At 39.0% G+C, this 21,585-nt stretch overlaps 1 protein-coding gene and 1 non-coding gene across 6 annotated transcripts in view; both read left to right on the top strand.

Annotated features, from left to right (window-relative positions):
- Window positions 1-21,585, top strand: part of PDCD10 (programmed cell death 10) — a 53,668-nt gene that overhangs the window by 30,328 nt on the left and 1,755 nt on the right. For all 5 annotated transcript variants that reach the window (XM_060171911.1, XM_016188084.2, XM_007522955.3 and 2 more), the window contains 5 exons: window positions 7,349-7,402; window positions 9,909-10,026; window positions 11,236-11,362; window positions 18,245-18,323; window positions 18,548-18,630. In XM_060171911.1, coding sequence (XP_060027894.1) covers window positions 7,349-7,402; window positions 9,909-10,026; window positions 11,236-11,362; window positions 18,245-18,323; window positions 18,548-18,630 — 461 coding nt within the window. The remainder of the gene's footprint in view (window positions 1-7,348; window positions 7,403-9,908; window positions 10,027-11,235; window positions 11,363-18,244; window positions 18,324-18,547; window positions 18,631-21,585) is intronic.
- On the top strand, window positions 16,714-16,818 carry LOC132532896 (U6 spliceosomal RNA). Its single transcript, XR_009544817.1, has one exon. It is a non-coding gene; the product is annotated as a U6 spliceosomal RNA (small nuclear RNA).

The following is a 21,585-nucleotide window of genomic DNA, read 5'->3' as shown; positions in this document are numbered from 1 at the left end:
CATTTTGGTTTTGTTAATGTAGTCCATTCTCACCAATGTGAGGTGGTAACTCATTGTGGCTTAATTTGCATTTTCCTAATGATAAGTGAAGCATGTCACTTTTTTTTCATGTGTCTGTGGGCCATCTGTGTTTCTTTATTGAGAGGACTATTCAGATCTTATGCCCACTTTTTATTGGCTTCCTTGTGGTTTGGGGAAGTGTTTACTTGAGTCTGGCACCTTAGACCACTCAGCCATCCTGACACACTCCTTGTATTTTTGTTGAGCTTTAAGATTCCTTTGTATATGTTTGAAATCAATGCTTGTCAGAAATGTGATATTTAAGTATCTTCTCCCAGTTGCTGAGCTGACTTGTAATCCTTATGAAGTTTTCCTTCCTTCTTTCCTATTTTCATTTATTTATTATTGGGTAGAGACAGGGAGAAATTGAGAGGGGAGGAGATAGGGAGAGGACAACTGCAGCCTTGCTTCACCACTCATAAAACTTTCCTCCTGCAGGTAGGAGACCAGGGGTTTGAACCTGGATCCTTACACACTGTAATGTGTGTGCTCAACCAGGTGTGCCATCACCTGAACCCTGAAATTTTTCAATGTATAGAAACTTCAATTTAATGTAGTCCCATTTACTTACATGCTCTTCCCACAGATTGAGTCTTTGACTTTTCTTGAATGCTATGGTCCTGAACTTGTGTCTTCTGTGTATCTGATGGTTTCAGGTCCAATGTCTGATGTCTGTTTGAATTAACCTGAGTGTATCGTGTTAAGTGGTGGTATAATTGCATCTTTGTTCATATAAGTGCCCAGTCTTCCCTTGACCATATATTAGAAACACCCTCTTTTTTCCTCATTGAAAGGCTTTGGTTCCTCTGTCATAGTTAAGAAACCCATATATGTGTGGTTTTATTTCCTGGTTCTCTATTCTGTTTCATTGATCTGAGTGCCTTTTTTTTGTTCAGTACCACAGTTTTACTTACTACTCTTTTGTCTTAGAAATTGAAATCCCACCCCCACCCCCACCCCATGGTCTTTTACTTTGGTACAATACACCAACTCCAGTCCAAATTCTGCTTAGAGTTTTCCCTTCTGATCTTGTTTTTCAACTTCTGTCTGAGTGAGATCATCCTATAGTCATCCTTCTGTTTCTGACTTATCTCACTTAACATATCTTCGAGCTCCATCCAAGATGGGGTAAAGAAGGTGAATTCATCATGAACCTGAGACTGGAGCCTCAGGAATAAAAGTCTCTGATAGCAAAGCCATATACCCCTATTCACATTTTTCCACATAACAATTCAGTGCCCCTCTAGGTTCTCCTCTGCCATCATGTTCCAGGGCCTAAACCCTCCCCGCCTACTCTAGAGTCCTTTGCGTTGGTGCAATATATCAGACCCAGTTAAGTTTTGCTTTGTGTTTACTGTTCAGCTTTTTTTTTTCTTTTTTTTTTTTGGTAACAGGATTTGTTTCACTGAAAGTGCCTTTAAAATTTAGATGGAAGAGTTCTCCCAGTATTTTCCTCGAAGTATTTGATAGTTTCTGGTCTAACATCCAAGGGGTGTTGAAGTCGTCCCCTATTATTACTGTGTTGCTGTTAATATATTGCTATAGCCCTTTTAGTAGATGTTTGATGTATTTTTAGATGGCCTCTCATTGGGAGCATAGATGTTAATAATCATTAAGACATGTTGATTGACTGATCCTCTGTGCCTTCAGTAATGTCTATTCCTATCTTTTTAAAATTTTACTTGTTTTAAGGTCTGTCATGTCAGATTGAGAATAGCTGTTCCTGCCCTTTCTTGTGGTCTATTAGCTTGTATGGTAGTTTTCTTTATCTTTTTTATTTTTTTAAATATATTTTTATTTATTACTGGATAGAGACAGAGAAATTGAGAAGGGAGGGAGAGTTAGAGAGGGATTGAGAGAGACATCTGCAGCCCTGCTCCACCACTTGTGAAGCTTTCCCCCTGCAGGTGGGGACCAGGGGCTTGAACCTGATCCTTGCACACTGTAATGTGAGCACTTAGCCAGGTGCGCCACTACCTGGCCCCCATATGGTAGATTTCCATCCTTTCACCTTAAGTCTGTGTTTGTCTTGTTGAGTTAGGTACGATTCCTGCAGAGAACATATGGTTGAGTTGTGTTTTCTGATCCATCTTCCTACTCTATGCCTTTTAATAGGTGGATTCAGGCCATTCACATTTATTGATATTAAAAAATGAGGATATTTTAATGTCATTGTAGGTTTTTAGAATGTTCTGATATATGGCATGTTTATTATGATGTGATTGTTTATGAGAGACCTTCCAGAACTTCTTGTAGGGCAGGCTTGGTGATAGTTGATTTCTTTAACTGTTGCTTGTCTGAGAAGGTTTTTATGCCTCCATGTAGTTTAAATGATAGTCTAACAGGATACAGTAGTGTTGGTTGAAAGTCTTGATCATTGATCACTGGATCTTGCCATTTTCTTCTGGCCTTTAGTGTTTGTGTGAAGAATTCTGCTTCTAGTCTTATGGGTTTTCCTCTGTAGGTGACTTTGTTTTTCTCTTGCAGCCTTCAAGATCCTTTCTCTATCCTTATTCTTTTTCATTCTAAATATGATGTGTCTTAATGTCTTTAAGTCTAGGTTAATTGTGTTTGGGACCCTATGAGCTTCTTGAACCTTTATGTCTTTGAAGTTGTCTAGAGTAGAGAAGTTCTCAGCTATTATGTCCTGTAGAATGATTCCTTCCCCTCCCTCTCTTTCTTCCTCTGGCAAGCCAATAATGAGTATATATGTATTACTTCTTTTGAAGTCATCCCATATGTCTCTGTTGTTGTTTTCAGTATATCTTAATCTCTTTTTTGAGCTCTCTTCTTTCTTAGTTTTCTCTAATTCATCTTCAGTCTTGCTGCTTCTGTTTTCTGCCTCAGTCTATTCTCTCTCCCTTCTGGTGTTTTCTGTAGTTCACCTATTTTATTACACTGTTCCAATACTGTGTTAGCTTGCTCAGCTAGTTGTGCTCTTAGCTCAGCTATTACAGCTTTCAGCTCTCTATTACCTGGAGATAGTGTTTTCTTTTGGAGTCTCATTTGCTGTTTCCCTATTTCTGATGATCTTACTTTCAAACTCTTTCCTCACTCCTGTGACTAATACTTCAATTAGTGTTTGGATCTTGTTTTCAAAACCTTTGGTGGGGGTTATCTGGGTTTTTGGCCTGGTTCATTTGTCCAGTGTTTCGTTTTGTTTTAACCATTGTATATGGTGTGTTACGAGGTAACTTCTCTCAGTACTATTCAGTTCTCTGATCACTCTTGCCTGAATTGACTTGTGTCTAAGCTTATAAGGTACTTGAAGGTTCACAGTATGGAATCTTGTCCTGTTGTGTTCTCAGGTGACCTTCTCTGTTGTTCTTAGTTGACCTGGCATAATAGAGAGACACAGCTGCTGGTACTCTGTGCTGGTTATTGATGGCCAGTGCTATTCTGATCTCAAGGTTTCTCTTGTTTGTATGATCTGTGGTAGATGGATTAGGGTAGGGAGGTGGTTGCTTTGGGTTGTCTTGTGGTCACAAGTGCTCTGTTTTATGTTGTGTCCTTACCTTAAATTCAGAATATTAAAACCCTCTTGAATCAAAGATTGTGAAGTTTAATCCTCTTTCCCTTTTCTTCCGGCACCACCTTCATTTCCAGAACAACCTTCACTGCTTGCTGCGCTTAAAGTAAAATCACTAAAATGGCGCAGCTCAGCGCAGAGCCAGCCATAGCTCTGGTCTGACTTTGCTGTTCTTCAACCCGTGCCCCCTTTTACCCCAATTGCATGTGAGCACTTACCTGAGGCTTCAGATCTTTCAGCTGTAGATTATGACCTTTTTTAAATTAATATTTATTTATTTATTTATTCCCTTTTGTTGCCCTTGTTGTTTTCTATTATGACTTCTTTTGGGTCTCTTGTTGTATTTATTTGTTGTTTTGGAAGGAGAGATGATTCCCTCCTCCATTCCTGAAGCTTTTCCCCTGCAGATGAGGGAGAAGGCTTGAATTCAGGTCTCTGTGTGTGGTGATGTGTGCCTTCTATCAGGTGTGTCCTAACCAGCTGTTTCCCCCCATATTTATTTTGTGGTTACCATGTTTATTGAGTTATAATCAACTTGTTACATCTAGAAGAATCTTTTTAAACTGACACTGCATTCTTGACATTTGCTTTAACTGTTTCTAGCCATTTCTTGTTCATAGTTGCCTTTCCCACTTCATAGTTGTCTTGTATTTTTATGGTTTGTGTTTCTAAGTCTGTTTTACTGTGCAGAGTTAAGTGTTCCTAGTTTCTTCTTGTTCTGTAGCACTCCTTTAGCTTTTGTATACCTGGTTTGGTTTTCATTACTTACTCTGTCATACCTCATATTTACATCTCTCAGGGCACAGTATTCATGGCTGGCTGTTACTATTTTTTAACACCTTGAATATGCCGGGATAGCCTGAGGGTGCTTCTTCCCGAGCTAATGCTCTCTGGGTTGGAGAGAACTCAACTGGAGTCGATCTAGGCTGCTGCGTGGGAGAGGGATCAGGAATTCCTGCCGCACTAACTTCGCAGGAGATACACTCTGGAACTCTCGGAGCCGGAAAGCAATTTCCAAGTGTGTTTAATCAGAAGAGCAGCTGTTTTTATACTCTCCAAGTAGGGTGGAAACAGGATGTGACATAGAGAGGGTGGAGCGAAAAGTGACTGGTGGAAGATCAGGGTATGACAAGGAGAGGATCAGGGTGTGACAAGGAGAGGGGGGCGGAGCAGGTGAGAATTTTACCACTAAACCACTAATGCCCTGGAGGGAGTGTGGTACTTTATGTAAATGTAAAAGTGATTTATGTAAATAGACTGCTTTGAATGGGATCAAACCAATCCCTATATAGGCATACCGGTGCTTGGTTAAGCAGAAGCCAGGGGGAGCTGGCATACTATCCAACATTCCTAGTTTCTTCTTTTTCTGTAGCACTCCTTTAGCTTTTGTATACCTGGTTTGTTTTTCATTACTTACTCTGTCATACCTCATATTTACATCTCTCAGGGCACAGTATTCATGGCTGGCTGTTATTATTTTTTAACACCTTGAATATGCCATCTCACCCTCCCCTGGCCTCCAGGGAGGTGCTTCTGGAAAGTGAATGAGATTTGTAAGGGTTAAGTTCTATAATATAATAATAAAAGTAGATGTCAGTATAAATGGCTTTAAGAACAGCTAGGACCAGTTTATTGACAAGAAATTGGGAATATGCCTCTCTGTGCTTGGGTCTGCCTAAGTGTTAAGGGGATCATACGAGTCATAAAGCCTAGTGTGGTTGCAGGACTCGTCGGTACATAAAAGGATATCATTAGGATGCCCAGCTGAGTTTTGGTGAGAAGCTTCATCATTGTATTTAACTAACTAGATTACCTCTTACCAGCCCTTTCTTTTTAAAAGCACATATGTATAGACTTAATCTAGAAATCTAAAGATGTTGTCTGCTTTGACTAATTTTATGAGTTCTTCACTGACTTCCCTGGGCCTCATAGTTGCAGTCAGGACAGCAGAGAATGAGTTACCACTGACACAGAAGATACATATTTGACTCAGACCTTTGATTTGCTGAAAGAGGTCAGAGGGTGATGTAAGACCTGCGGAGGAAGTGGAATCCTATCTGGGTGGAGAAATTCATGTCTGTCTGCTTCTTCTTTGTATCACAAGAACTCTGGATCCCAAAAGTGGTAGTGTTATTTAATCTTACATACTAGTCCCTATAACAAAGTTAATTATGAGAAGGAAATATTTCATTGTGGGGAACATAGTTTTGATAATTTTACAGACTCTTGATGTAGTTACTTTTTACCCACGTAGGCCCCGTGTTTAAATACTACAATGTTAGGCTTTTATTAGGTTTGTGGAAGCCAGCATAACTCCTAAGTTACATGGTTCCCTACTTATATTTAAAGATATTGTTTTGGCAGATTTTATTGCTTTTGTCATGCTTAAAATAGAATAACTCTTAAGGTAGTAAGTTATTTTTTGGAATTCCTTGGGAGTGTGTATGTGTTATATTAAAAAAAAAAAAAAGAAAGAAAGAAAGGGAAAAAACCTATCTTCATTGACTCAAGAAATTGGCAAGGAGTATTATTATACATATAAAGCATTGTAAATATTTTTCTAGAAATGTTCAGTCTATATAACAAGATATAATGATTCTATGGTTTTTGAACACTTTTAATATTGTCCCAAGTAAAAATGCATGCAGTTGAATTTGAGTTAACTAACTTTAGAAGAATTTCTAAATTCACTGTATTTTATTTTAAATCTGGCAGTTAATTCTTCAACAAATAGGCTTACTTTTTAAAAAATCACATGCCTTCATTCTTGACTGATCAATGAATTACAAAATTTTATATTAATTTTTTTTCTTTAAAAAAGTTTTTTTTTTAATTATCTTTATTTGTTGGATAGAGACAGCCAGAAATCGAGAGGGAAGGGGGTGATAGAGAGGGAGAGAGACACCTGCAGGCCTGCTTCACCATTCGTGAAGCTTTCCCCTGCAGGTGGGGACCAGGGATTTGAACCTGTGTTGTTGTGCACAGTAATATTTGCGCTCAGCCAGGTGTGCCACCACCCAGCCCCTATACTAATTTCTTTCTTTCAAAAATGTAACCCCCACATATTTGATATAGAAATGAAAAGCATTTGAATTGAACAGTTGAGTCAGTATTTTATGTAACCATTTCTGAATCCTGGAGACATAGAAGATGGATGCAAACATCTCTGAAACCGGAGGATCCCTGGTCTTCAATTTGAGTATCAAACAAACTTTTTAACCAGTGCTGTTGGCTAATCAGTATACACTAATCTCAGCTAAATTCCTGGCTGAGGGATTGATAAGCACTAGAAAAGAGTGAGGGCATAAATTATAAAGACTCTTAAGTAACCAATATTCTCTTGGTCTTGGTCATTTTATATTCAACATATAAACCTTTGGCTATATATTTTCAATGAAGCATTTATGCTTGAACCCCTTGTTTGTAACAGTTCCAGTAAATGCGATTTTTTCTGTGAGTACTATAGTGTTTTGTATTTTATATTGACTTAATTTAAGTATATCTAGCTTTCAAGTGGGGTGTTATTTTCTTGTAAAAGGAAGAAAGAACTAATATACATATTTTAATTTTTCATGCTTTCTAATAAAAAACTTCAGTAGCCAGTCTGTTTGAAGAATGTGCTGATTTATAATGATTAGCAAGTATTTTTGTTACTTGAATGATATCTGTAACAGTGTAGTTACTGTGGAGTTCAATATCAGATATGTGCTTTGTCCAGGAAAGATTAATATTAATAAGGATTTGACGTTTTTATTGCAGCTAGAACGAGTAAATCTGTCAGCAGCTCAGACACTGAGAGCAGCTTTCATTAAGGTAAGGCACAAATAATTAGTGATTAAGATGTATGTCACATGTAAATAGATTCCCCGTGATATTCACTAGTATAGTGCCTGTTACCGAAAACCTTTCAGCCACCTTGGTGCATGTTTTGGTGTACTCTGTAGAGTTCAAAACACTTCCAAAAAGTAAGCTGGAGCAAAAAAGTCATTTGTCATTCATCTCTTGTCATTTCTAAGGGAAGCTTCTTTGAAGTGTTTTCTTTTAGTTTTAGGCTGTTTTGAATTCTTACTCTGTTATTTGACTTCCAGGACCCGTTGAATAGCTCTCCTGGGTAGTGGACCTGCTTTGCCATGAGTGTAGGGCAGATTCAAGCCAGCTCTCTACCACATTGGAAGAAGCTTCAATGCTGTGGTGTCTTTTCTTTTTCTTTCTTGCTTTTTTTTTTTTTTTTTTAGTCATTAAAAAACCCTTAACTTGTCATCTATCTGCCTGTCTGCCAATCTTATCTTCTTCTGTATTTGTAATTATGCTTTGCAATAGTAGTGATATTTACCATGCTTTAATACTTGGAAAAAGAAAAATATCTCAAGATCATACTAATGAATTTTATTTATTTATTAATTATTGGATACAGACAGAAATTGAGAGGGGAGGGGAGTTAGAGGGAGAGAGACAGAGAGATACCTGCAGCCCTGCTCCACCACTCGTGAAGTTTTCCCCCTGCAGGTGGAGACCAGGGATGTGAACCTGAGTCCTTGTGCACTGTAATGTGAGTGCTTAACCAGGTGTGCCACCACCTGTTCCCCAAGACTAATGTTTATTATCATTATCACTTTAATCCCATTTCCCCTTGGGTGTTTCTGACAAGTGGTGCTGTTGAGAACCACTGATCACTGTAGATATGCTGATGGGTTTAGTGCTACTTATAGAAAGACAGGGAACTACTGTTAAATCAACTCCTCAGTTTAGTGCATTGTATGAAAATTTCTAGCAGTTCATCAAATTAATAATGTTGATCACATTTTAACTCATTTATATAACCTTTAAAGCCAACTCTTGTTTTTAGAATAGGTTCTGTCTTAAATCTATTCCTGAGAGAAATAGTAGAAACAGACCTGTAATTCAGTAGGACACATTTTATTTATTATTCATCTATCAAAATGATTTCCTGAATAGCCTTTGACAGCAGTTAAAGTGACCCAGGACTAAGGCGAATGCATCTATTCCCTTTTTCTGTTCCATTCCACAGGCTTTCAGTTTTTGATACTTAACATCCAATGAGAAACAAGGTGCTGTAATGGAAAGAGCAAAAGAAATACCAGGGAGTTGGCTCTGCAGTGACACCAGAATGGAGCTGAGGAGACAGAAGCTAAATGTGCTTGACACATAAGGAAGCAAATAGATTGCGCTCTGATTAGTATCACAAGTTGTCTTTCTGTTTGCTGTTTGATCCCAGGGCAAAATTGACTGGGTGTCGTAATGCTTAGTTGGCAGGTGAAATTTACAGTGTGGATTGCAAAACCTAAAAAAATTTTAAAAACAGATAAAATCAGACAAAATGGTCGGAAAAAGCCAACATCCTGCAAATTAACTTTGGTGAACTTAAAATTCCTCATGCTCAGTTTTGAATTGGCAAGATGATTAGACTGCCCTAGGGAATTTGTAAGTAACCAAGTCAATGCAAGCTCATTAGCGAAATAAGATAAGGAGGTTATCCAGGGATTAATGATGTTCTGAAAACTAGGGAAGGAAATATTCTTGCTACAAAAATAAAACCCAGAATGAAAATCATTGTGTAGTAAAGTAGCTTCAGTAAAACTTGTCAAAGAGCTCCTGTTTGGGGGGACTAGAGAGATACTCACCGGAGATGGCGTATGCCTGACCCTGCCTATGGCCCAGGTTAAGCCCTCACATTACGTGAGAGGTGTCATAGCACTGAAGCTCCAGTGTTGTTACTTCTCTCCCTCTCTGTCTTTTTATCTGGGTGAAAAAGCTGCCTGAAGTCATACATCCACAAGGCCATGCCACCTTTACAGACACACCACACACACCAGGATTTTTTTTCTTGACACTGTTTACATAATTGCAAAGAATCTGTAAAATGGTGGTAAGATGAGTTGCAGCTTGATCCTAATGTTGAATTACTAGCTGAGCTAGAAATCCCTGGTATATTAAACTGTGTAACAGTAATTGCTAGATTGCCCGTGTGGTGTGTATACACACACACACACACACACACACACACACAGAGTCATTATTTCTATCTTTGTTAACACATTCATTTCAAGAGACTACAAAGAGAAGTGGGTAAATACTTGATGTTCAAATGGAAAATGGGACCACGGCAGTGATAAAATGTTGGTGATATAAAGGCTAACACCAGTGAATGCTGCCAGGGTATTGGTTGTGCAGAGATTTCTGGTGCCCTAACTAGTCGATATGTCTAAGAAGCTGTCACTAGGTTCTAAGCAGTTATATCTTGGCTTTAAAATGCTGATTCAATTTCCATGTCTCAAAACTTGCTTTCTCTTCCATATAGGCTGAAAAGGAAAATCCAGGACTCACACAAGACATCATTATGAAAATTTTAGAGAAAAAAAGTGTAGAAGTTAATTTCACAGAGTCCCTCCTCCGAATGGCAGCTGATGATGTAGAAGGTAACTGAAATGATCTTGCTTATTAGTTTTCTCACAATTGTTGACTTCTCCTCCAAATCTGTATTTTTCTTCCCTATGGGTTGCTTAAATATTGTGAAATAATCTATGTAAAATAGAAAAGTAACTTTTGCTTATGTTTGAAAGGTCTTTTTTATTTTTATTTATTTCCCTTTTTGTTACCCTTTTTTTAAAATTGTTGTTGTAGTTATTGTTGTCATCGTTGTTAGGCAGGATAGAGGAATGGAGAGAGGAATGGGAGACAGGGGGAAAGAAAGACACCTGCAGACTTGCTTCACCGCTTGTGAAGCGACTCCCCTGTAGGTGGGGAGCTGGGGGCTTGAACTGGGATCCTAACGCCGGTCCTGAGGGCTCAAACCGGGATCCTTACGCCGGTCTTTGCACTTTGCGCCATGTGCACTTAACTCGCTGCCTGCACTACCGCCCAGCTCCCAGGTCTTTTTTTTTTTTTTAACTTGAGCAGATTTTTTTCAAGCACAGATGTAAGTGAACAGTAACGCTATTTTTTTGTTTGTTTGTTTTGTTTTTATCTTTTTTTTTTTTTGTCTCTTCTGTTGTCTGTTCTTTAAAGTAATAAGGAATATGTTTCACTGAAATAGAGCAGCCACGAGGGCCAGTGAGCTAGTTTAGCTGGGAGAGTGCTGGCTTTGCCATGTGCACACCGCCTGTTGAGTCTGCCTCCCACTGCACTGGGAGATGCCTATCTGAGAAAGTCAGCCTAGAACATTGGAGTTCAGGTAATGCCAAAAAAATATACATGTTTGTGTAGAGAGATAACATCCCTTATAATAGCTATGTTCGCACTGAGTCAAACAGCTATCGTTCTTTGGGGAGAACAGGTAGTTTTTAGTGATTCTCTGACTTAAAAATAAGTCCTCATCATGGGTTCTAGACTTGAGTGTTTATAGCCTATTAGATGAAGTCTTACTGACAAACTCCCAGAAATCTTTCTCTCTCTTTAACCTGACTTGAAAATGTCTGGCCTTCCATTTTCTGATCGTTTGTTTGGAGGGATTCTAATGTTACTACTGATGGAATTGAATTCCAGTTAATACTGCTTTGTAGTCGTGTCTTTCCTAATTACCTGACCATTTTGTTCAATACTCTAACCCTTTGTTCTACATTTGGGGGTTCTCCTACTTGATTTGGGAGTTGCGTAATGCTTTCTATGATGCATTTATTTTTTTTCAGAGTATATGATTGAACGACCAGAGCCAGAATTCCAAGACCTAAATGAAAAAGCACGAGCACTTAAACAGATTCTCAGTAAAATCCCTGATGAGATTAATGACAGAGTGAGGTTTCTTCAGACAATCAAGTAAGCACCTTGTATTTTACATTTTCTTGTCTTAAAAGCACTTCTAGAGAGCCACTATACTCTCTTTTATTAGTCAGTGCAGTATTAGTACCGAATAGGAGTACTTGTATAAACGTTACGTGTTTGTTGACGTCTAGACTATCGTTTAGTTCAGAATATAAAACTTTTTACAAGGTTTTAAAAAAGCACACAGCGGCAACAGATTGGGGAATGAGGGAGCTCCAAATGCATTTTTTTTTTATAGGACAGAGAGAAATTGAGAGGTGAAGGAGAGATAGCAAGGGAGACAGATACTTGCAGCAGTGCTTCACCACTCGTGAAGCTTTCCTCTTGCAGATGGGGACCAGGGACATGAACGCAGGACCTTGGCTTGGTAACGTGTGCTCTCAGCTGGGTGCACTACCACCTACCCACCTACCCCACTCCCCTTTCAATATAATTTCTAGATGAGCAGTTAATCTGGTAATTTTCTTCAGCTTCAATGATAAATGAAACGAGAATATTCAGAATAATTATAATAGCATTGGCAATACAACCTTCTGTAATAAACCACAAATGGGAATCGTTTAAATGGATAGGCTCAACTCAGGTCTCTTTCTGCACAGGTCTTTTCATTGCCCATTGTATCTTCAGGGAACCCAAGGACACTTGGCATGGAATAAATATTCAATTATCTCTCAGAAATCACATTCTCTGTAATTCACATTGGAAACTCTTGTACTAGGTGGTTGGGCAACTTTTCTAAAGGGCATTTGGAGAGGAGTTATGTCCCATTGTCAAAAATAATGGTTTTTCTGACATCAGCTTCCACATGGGGGTGACCATCTTTACTGTAATGGCCCACATGCTTCTTTGTTGTGTGCCTTTTTATTTTCCTGATTAAAAGTTTAAAATGTCAGAAGGGAAAAAATATATATATATCCCTATGAGAAATAGAGGGGACGGGCGGTCATGGGGAATGGCCTTTAACAGTGCAATAAAAATCACTCGTTTGAGTCTTAGAAGTCATGACATATTTTTCTATGTTCTATGCAGAAATGCATCTTGCTTATCATCTTTTTTATTAGCAATATTCTCATGTCTGTAAAATTTTTGTGCTGTGCACCTAGTTTATTAAACTGTCATATATTAGTAACAGATGAGAAGATTGAAGCATTAAGAAAAAATTAACTTCCCCAGTGTCCTGGGGCTTTTAATTGATAGAGTGGGTCTTAATGCTGAACAGTTTGATTCCAGAGACTTTTCCTGCTTCTTAGAAGTTGTGAGATAAAGGACATAGTGTCAGTCTGGAAAGAGGGCACAGTGTTGGGTTGAAGCTGGAATAGAAATGGTAGGCACAGAGCCCTGAGGCTTCTCTGCTATAGTGTTGAGAGAGAATTTTAGAACCACTTTATTAATAGCCACATTTTAATCATAAGGAAGTTGAGGTCAAGAGTCTAAAAGTCTTGTCCATTGTCATCGATAGAGATTGAATTAGCATCTTTTATCACTTCTGGAACAGTAATAAAATTCCTGTTCTGTTTCATGGAGTGGTCTCAGCACAAATGAATCAAGAGAATGACAGTGAAAATTTACTTTTTAACTATTTTAAGAGAACTAACTTGCCACAGATAATTTTTCACCAATGTATATTATTTTCTGTTAATTCAAAGACCAGTGGCTAAAAGACATGTGGGCACAGCTGGTTGAGTACAAATGCTACAGTGCACAAGGACCCAGGTTCAAGCTCCCAGCCCCCACCTGCAAGGGGAAAGCTTTACAAGTGTTGAAGCAGGTCTTCAGGTATTTCTGTCTCCTTCTCTCTCCCACCTTCCTCTCAATTTCTGTCTCTATCACAAACAAACAAAACAAACAAACAAAAAAAAAAAAGTGACATAACTTCAGGACTATTGTGGTTTCTGATTTTCTTTAAAATATTTTACTTTGTGGTCCGAGATGTGGCGGAGTGTTAAAGTGATAAAAGTGTTGGACTGTCAAGCATGACAGTCCTTTCTTGTTAATTAATAAATAAAATCTTTAAAATATATACATATATATTTTACTTTATCAATTTGTTCATTTTAGCAATGCTTTTTAATGGACATGTATCAAATTATTTTTATTGACTACTGTATGTTACATGAAAGTAGAAAAAAGTATTCTTGTCAGCTACCAAATCTGTAGACACTTTTTTTTTTTTAATATATAAGCAGACCTAGGTTTGAATCTCCTCTCTAACATTCTGCTCCACGACCTTTTGTATACGTTGCCTCACCTCTGTGGCTCTTAATTGCAGCCTGTGATGATGAGCTTAATGGGGAAAAAATTATACACTGTAATCTTACAATCTTGTTACCTGCTGTCGATCACAAATGAAGAAAAAAAATGAAAGAAGAAAGACATGAAGTAGAGCAAGTCTCTTCCACAGAGCTTGACACGTAGTAATTAAAAACTTGAATACTTCAGGTGCAGGTTTAGTCAGCTCAGGGTTTAAACAAATGGGTAGGTTTATTACATGGCAGTTACTTAGGTACAGCAAGGTAGGCAATGTGGCAAATATCAGCTAGTCATGGCCATAGAGGCTCGAGTCTTTCAGGCTAGTTTTACCAGAGCTGAGCTTTACCACTTGTACAGGCCCTGGGAGAAGCAGTCTTGGTGGTCCTTGGGGACGAGAGCAGGTGCAGGAAGGAGAGAACTGCAGCTGAGTTCACAGGAACAGAAGGGGCTATAATTTTTTTTTGTACCATATTCATACTCCTTGCCCCTTATCATAGAGTTCAATAGCTCTAAACTGTGCCTAATAATAGTCATTTTACCCTCAACTCTTCCCTGGTCTTAACTGTTTATCAGTGTGTATGTTTGTAGATTAGTATTTTCTCTTGTAAGAAATAAACTTTCAAGCCAGTGAAATAGCTCACATGGATGGATAGTGTACTGCTTTGCCATGTGCATGACCTAGATTTAAGCTAGGCACATAGCATTGAAGAAAATTTCAGTGCTTTGGTCTCTTGTCACTCTCTCCCTCTCTGTTGGAAGGAAGGAAGCAAGGGGAAAAGAGAAACCTCCACATCATTGCTATGATTCAGCTTCATGCTACAACCTTTAATGTTATACAGAAACGCTTTTTTTGTGAACATACATACAGATGATAGAACCTTTGACATAAATGTCTTTAGAAAAGACTGACCATAACTCACAAGCAGATATGGTTCATAGATTGCTTTATAAATTCTGTGGTTCAGTAATAACAAAAACCTTGCTTTAGGTACTAGGATCCCAAGCAGGTTCTAAACCTGCCTTAGCCATGGGGGAGAGATGGCAGCTGAAAATTTTCTTGTAAAGTACAGGCATTTTCTAGTATTCATTAGTTGGCCAAGAGAATACCAATCAGCAAACCTTCCCTTCTTGTTCTCTCCCCCGCTCCTATCTTTTTTTTTTCTTTCTCTTCCTCCATTTTTTTATGTCACTGTCTTGATTATTCTCATATTTTAATGGTAGCCTTGCATGGTAAAATATTTATGGCTAGCAGTTGTTGTCTTTTAAAACATTGAATATACTACTCCATTATATCCTGGCCTCCTTGCAGAAAAATCTAATGCAAGACGGACTACAATACCTTTACAAGTCATATTCTTCTTTTCCCTTGCAGTTTGTAAGATTTTCTTTTTCTTGATGAGATATTTTCACAGTGATGGGTCTTGTTGTAAGTTTATTTGGATTTAGAAGTTGGAGAGTTCTCTGTTTCCTGAGCATCTGTATTCTAACCATATCTCAGATTTGAAAATTTTTCTGCTGTTATGTCTTTGAAATATAGTTTGTGTTTCCTTCTTTCTCTCCTCTTCTGCAGAGACCCCTATAATTTTGATATTTGCTTTTCTGATGGAGTTTTTCTCTTGAAGAGATGCCTTTTTTTTTAACACCTTTTTTCTTCTACTTTGAAGGCAATGAGTATGGTCATTTTGTCTTGTATTTCTGATAGAATTCAGACCTCATTCTCCACTCAGACTGATTCTGAAAGTGGAATCTCTCTGCTGTCGCAGAGAGAGACCTTGGTGAATGGGATCATGCTGGCCTGCAGGTGGGAAAGTGACTTTGAGCTTACAGCAGCGTGAAGTGGGGAGGGCAACAACTTTCAGGCACCCCAATTGCCACAGAGAACCTGGTAAAAGGGATCAGGCTTCCCTGTAAGTGGGAAAAGTACTGCCACAAGAGTACAGCGTTCATTTTCCTTATGGCCCCACATAGACCCTTGGAGTTCACTCAGGAGCTTGTGACTCCTGTAGCTCTAAACAGCAGTCCTCAGCTCGCTTTCTTTGTCTTTCTTTCCTCCTCTCTTTCTTTCTTTTCTTTTCTCTTTCTTTCTTTCTTCTTTCTTTCTTTCCTTCCTTCCTCCTTCCCTTCCTTCCTTCCTTTCTTTTTAATTTAATTTTTTAAATTTATTTTCCCTTTTGTTGCCCTTGTTGTCTTTTTATTGTTGCTGTAGTTGTTGTTACTGATGTTGTCATTGTTGGATAGAACAGAGAGAAATGGAGGAGGGGAAGACAGAGGGGGAGAGAAAGATAGACACCTACAGGCCTGCTTCACCGCCTGTGAAGCCACTTCCCTGCAGGTGGGGAGCCGGGAGCTCGAATCATGATCCTTGTGCCAGTCCTTGCACTTTGCACCACGTGCTCTTAACCTGCTGCACTACCGCCCGACTCCCCCAGCTCTGTTTCTTAAGGTACTTGGTTCCTGAGTGGTTTGAGTGAGCCCTTTAAATCCAATGTATGAATTTCAAGCAACTGCAATGTGGTGCCTCTCAGCAACACAGTGGTTTCTGCTAGAACCTCTTTCCTTCCCCTCCTCCTCCCACCATCCGCAGGCAATCACCAACCTTCCGACAGTGATATTTCTTTCTTTACTAGAAATCCCAGCTGTACTCCAGTGAAATTCCTTGAGATGTTTTGTTACAGTATTTTTCAAAGGGAGAGCCAACTACTTGAGACTAGGTCATGCTCATTATAATGTTTTTATTTTATTTTTTAAAGCTTTTATTATTTTTTTATATTTTATAATTTGATCTTATTGAAAGAGACACAAAGAGAAAGACAGAGATACCAGGGCTCTGCTCAGCTCTGGCTTAAAAGTCTTTTGTATAATCATTATGCTGTCTCCCCAGCCCCTGTTAATATTGTTTTTAATAGGTTCAGGTGTTTAATAAAATAATATTACAATCTTAAAAATAGCATAGGACTCATTTGTAAGCAAAATGAGACCTATGCTATTTTTAAGGCTGTAATAGTATGTACTTATAATTATTGGAATTTCTACCTATTTATTTACTAGAAATATATTATGCAGTATGCTACATGTTCACAGAAATTGGGGTTTTTTTGTTCTTTGCATAATAAAAAGTGACATGCTGGAACCATACTGAGAAGATTAGTGTGGCCCTGCACAAGGATAACACACAAATTCATGAAGCTTTCCATATTTACTACAATAGAAAAAATGTTCTAGATGTAAAATTTTGTGACTTAAGTAATCACTAATAGAAGATTATGTTTGGAATGGTCTATATCTGCTTGTCATATTAATTCATATCTCTCTATTTGCATTGCATCTGAACAGTATAAATTTTATGGTAACTAACAGATAAGGCTAGTAGGGAAAAGAATGGGAGCATAAAGAATGATAAGGAAAGTCAGTTTGATAAGGAAAAAATGCTATGAAGTTAGAATGTGAAAATTGAAAAGGGCATAGATGTAAAAGACAAAGTTCTGGAGAAAAAAGGATGCATGCATACAGTATTCAACTACCAAGAGAATTACTGATTTCTTTGTCTTTTTTAGAAGAGGAAGGTATTGATTTATTTTTAGTCAAAGATGGTATCTGGAAAGGTCAAGGTAGAAGAATATTAGCTCTCCCTCAGATTTGAAAACATTTTCCTAAGGAAATGATGAAAATAAAAATTTGAAAGACTGGGAGTCGGGTGGTAGCGTAGCGGGTTAAGCACACATGGCGTGAAGTACAAGGACCACCTTAAGGATCCTGGTTTGAGCCCCTGGCTCCCCATCTGCAGGGGTGTCCCTTTACAGGCAGTGAAGCATGTCTGCAGGTTTCTGTCTTTCTCTTCCTCTCTCTGTCTTCCCCTCCTCTCTCAATTTCTCTCTGTCCTATCCAACAACAACGATATCAATAACACAACAATAATAACTACAACAATAAAACAAGGGCAACAAAAGGAAATAAATATTTAAAAAAACATTTGAAAGACTATATGCAGTTAGTTGCTAGACAGAAGGTACATATATGTCTTTATAGAGGAGTTGTGCCTGAGGGTAAAATAGTTGAAATATCAGAACTAGCAGGTGTGTAACTAAAATTGTTAAATGCAGAAATGAATCACATGTATTAGCAAAACTTCATGTGTTTGTTAATGAGGTGCTGGAAAAAAAAAAAGTATTGCAGAGCAGACATTAGCCAGAAAAAGGAAACAAATCATAACTGGAAAAGGCAAGAGGCAGAGATATATTTTTATGTTCTTTTTATTTTTTTATTGGGGGTTGTTTTACTGTCAACAGTAAACACAACAGTTTGTACATGCATAACATTTCCCAGTTTTCCACATAACAGTAGAACTCCCATTAGGTCCTCTGCCTATTCATGTTCTTATGTTCTTAAGAATGTAATATTGAATGAAATGTTATCTACTTGGGAAACTTGGTGAGAGTTCTAGATTGTTTTGTCAGAACCCTCCTGTTAATTAGCTGGTTAAGTTTTGCCTTTGACACAGTATTCATATGGTATTTAACAGTATGCTTTGTAATTCTTAAAGTGTGTGCGTGCACATGTGTGCACGTGTGTCTTAAACTCCTTCCAAATACACATAATCTTATAAAGATGTTTATCCTTATCCCACAGGGATATAGCTAGTGCAATAAAAGAACTTCTTGATACAGTGAACAATGTCTTCAAGAAATACCAATACCAGAACCGTAGGGTAAGTTCTGTAGCAGCCAACCACCCACCGTCCTCCGTGGTTGGTCTATACCTTGTTTCTATCAAATCACATTCTAACATGGTTAGACTCTTTGAACTATTTTTCTTTCATTAACCACAGAGTGAATGTCCTTTAATTTGAATATACTATTAAATGTTTAAGGGAATACTCAAAAAATGCTGTGTCTTTTATTATTTAGTGGTTTCATACTTTTTATTTTGTAGGCACTTGAACACCAAAAGAAAGAATTTGTAAAGTACTCCAAAAGTTTCAGTGATACTCTGAAAACCTACTTTAAAGATGGCAAGTAAGTACTGTCATTTCTTATCCCTTTTAAAATCAATTATATGGGCTTGTTTTCTTGCTTGTTTTAAAATGTTTCATTTCTTCATCACGGAGAGTACCAGATTACCACCATGGCATATGGGACATCAGGGATCAAACTCAGGACCACTCACCCCCCCCCCCCCCAGTCCCCTCCACTGGCCCCCCTGCACTGCTGCTGCCACCACTGCATTCCATTCAAATGCCTGGGAGCCCAAGCCCAAGCTGCAACAGGTGCTGCTGTAGCGCCGAGGCCCACTGCAGTCTAGGCCATAACATTCTAACCATTGCACCACCTCCAAGGCCTCTAATTATGGTGTTTTGTTTTTTTGGTTTTTTTAATTTTTTATTTATAAAAAGGAAACATTGGCAAAACCATAGGATAAGAGGGGTGCAACTCCACACAATTCCCACCGTCAGAATGCTATATCCCATTCCGTCCCCTGATTGCTTTCCTATTCTTTAACCCTCTGGGAGTATGGATCCAAGGTCATTGTGAAATGCAGGTTAAAGGTCTGGCTTCTGTAATTGCTTCCCTGCTGAACATGGACATTGACAGGTTGATCCATACTCCCAGTCTGTCTCTCTCTCTTTCCCTAGTGGGGCAGGACTCTGGGGAAGCAGAGCTCTAGGAAATATTGGTGGGGTTGTCTGTCTAGGGAAGTCTGGTTGCCATTATGCTAGCATCTGGAACCTGGTGGTTGAAAAGAGAGATAATATACAAAGCTAAACAAATTGTTGACCAGTCATGGACCTAAAGGCTAGAATAGTGCAGATGAAGTGTTGGGGGGGGGGGTCTTCCATTTTGTCGATAGCTAGTAGGCATATTTTAGTTATATTCCAAAGGGCCTATGGCTATACTAGTTTTTTTTTTTCACCTGAGGCTGAAATCTGATATGCACGTGGATCCAGGTTATTGTCTGGGGAGATGATGTTATGGCTGGAAAAAGGACCAGAAAGCTGGATCAGGGAAGAAAGTAGCTCCCTAATATGGGAAAGGGGTATAAATATTGTTGACTGTAAATCCCATCGATTTGATGTGATCTGGGACCCATATTCAACTTAGGAGCCTATGTAACCTCTGCATCCCTCTAGATCTGAGCTCACATTCTGTGGTCATTCCAAGCTGCCCCAATATCGACCCATCTTAGGCTTTTGTTTTTTAATGGTTCTATAGCCACATAAATCCATTGTCCATAGTTGATGCTCACTCAAGCTTAGGGTGATTATCAAAAGTAGAACATGAATAGTTGAGACTCCATCCCTACCACTCAGCTAAGAGAGATGCTGGCAGACTTTTCTGAGAAGGACTATCTGGCAAATGTTTTGCATATGTGAGCTGTGGCCACTACCCACTTTTCCTCTGCTGTTGTGGAATAGCCGGCACACACAATGTGGAAATAAGTGGGCCTGGCTGCATTCTAGTACAATCGTTGATAAACTCTTAAGGTGTGTCTTTAGTATGTCACTTCTTTTCTGTCTCATGTGCTAACTTTTGATTTTTGGAGTGAGGGTAAGGGGGAGTATTTTTACCATTTAAAAATGTAAGACTGATTGATTTACTGGTTAATTCCATTAACCTGTAGCTGTGGTTCTCACTATTAAGTAGCATTAGAATCCCTTCCATGAGGTTCACTTCCTAACAAAGTCCCAAAACCTAGATATAGGCCAGGTCCCGTTAGAGCATATGTTCACATGTATCCATAAATTAGGGTAAAATACATACCTGGAAGCAAAAATACACAATAGTCTGCAGTGAGTCAGTATCAAGTTCATAATGAAATAGCGTCCACTTAGACATAGATACCCTCCTCACCTACCTCCTATTACAGTTCTCTAACTCACTCCAAAGCTAACCTTAGCAAAGCAAGGACTGCAAAAGCTGAGTAAGGGCAAGAGACTGGCATACTTTAACGATGATTCTTTCATCACTATCAGGCCATTCCACCAGCTGGGGCCCTAATCGGGGAGTCCTGAGATTTCCCAACAGACTTGATGTCTAGACATGGAATAAACCCCTCTCTCCATTGATACCGGTCATTTCTATTAGGAACAATAAAACAGACCCCTTTGTGGGCCCCCATAGGACCTTGCCCTCCACTTGGATCAACAACAGTAGAGAATGTTCCATCCTCTAAAGGGAGGATGGACAACATACTCTGTGCTACACTTGAGGAAGATGGGTCGATATTGGGGCAGCTTGGAATGTTCCGTCTCATGACCCCAGAATGTGAACTCAGATCTACAGGGATGCAGAGGTCACACAGGCTCCTAACCTAATCACATCAAATCGATGTGGTTTACAGTCAACAATATTTATACCCCTTTCCCATATTAGGGAGCTACTTTCTTACCTGATCCAGCTTTCTGGTCCTTTTCCCAGCCTTGACATCGTCTCCCCAGACAATAACGTGGATCCACCTGCATATCAGACTTCAGGCTCAGGCAAAAAAACACTAGTACAGCTACAAGCCCTTTGAAATATAACTAAAATATGCCTACTAACTATCGACAAAATGGAGAACCCCCCCCCCAAGACCTCATCTGCACTATTACAGCCTTTAGGTCCATGATTGTCCAACAGTTTGTTTGGCTTTGTATATTAAGTCTCTTTTCAGCCACTAGGTTCCAGATGCTAGCAGGATGTGACCAGACTTCCCTGGACAGACAACCCCACCAATGTGCCTTGAAGCTCTGCTTCCCCAGAGCCCTTCCCCACTAAGGAGAGAGAGAGATAGGCTGGGAGTATGGATTAACCTTCAATGCCCATGTTCAGCAGGGAAGCAATTACAGAAGCCAGACCTTCCACCTTCTGCATCCCACAATGACCTTGGATTCATACTCCCAGAGGGTTAAAGAATAGGAAAGCTATCAAGGGAGAGGATGGCATATGGAGGTCTGGTGGTGGGAATTGTTTGGAGTTGCACCCCCTTATCCT

This window comes from Erinaceus europaeus, chromosome 14, assembly GCF_950295315.1.
Source record: "Erinaceus europaeus chromosome 14, mEriEur2.1, whole genome shotgun sequence".
Lineage (NCBI taxonomy): Eukaryota > Metazoa > Chordata > Mammalia > Eulipotyphla > Erinaceidae > Erinaceus > Erinaceus europaeus.
The sequence above is the reverse complement of the archived record's forward strand: the minus strand, read 5'-3'. Positions and strand labels throughout refer to the sequence as shown.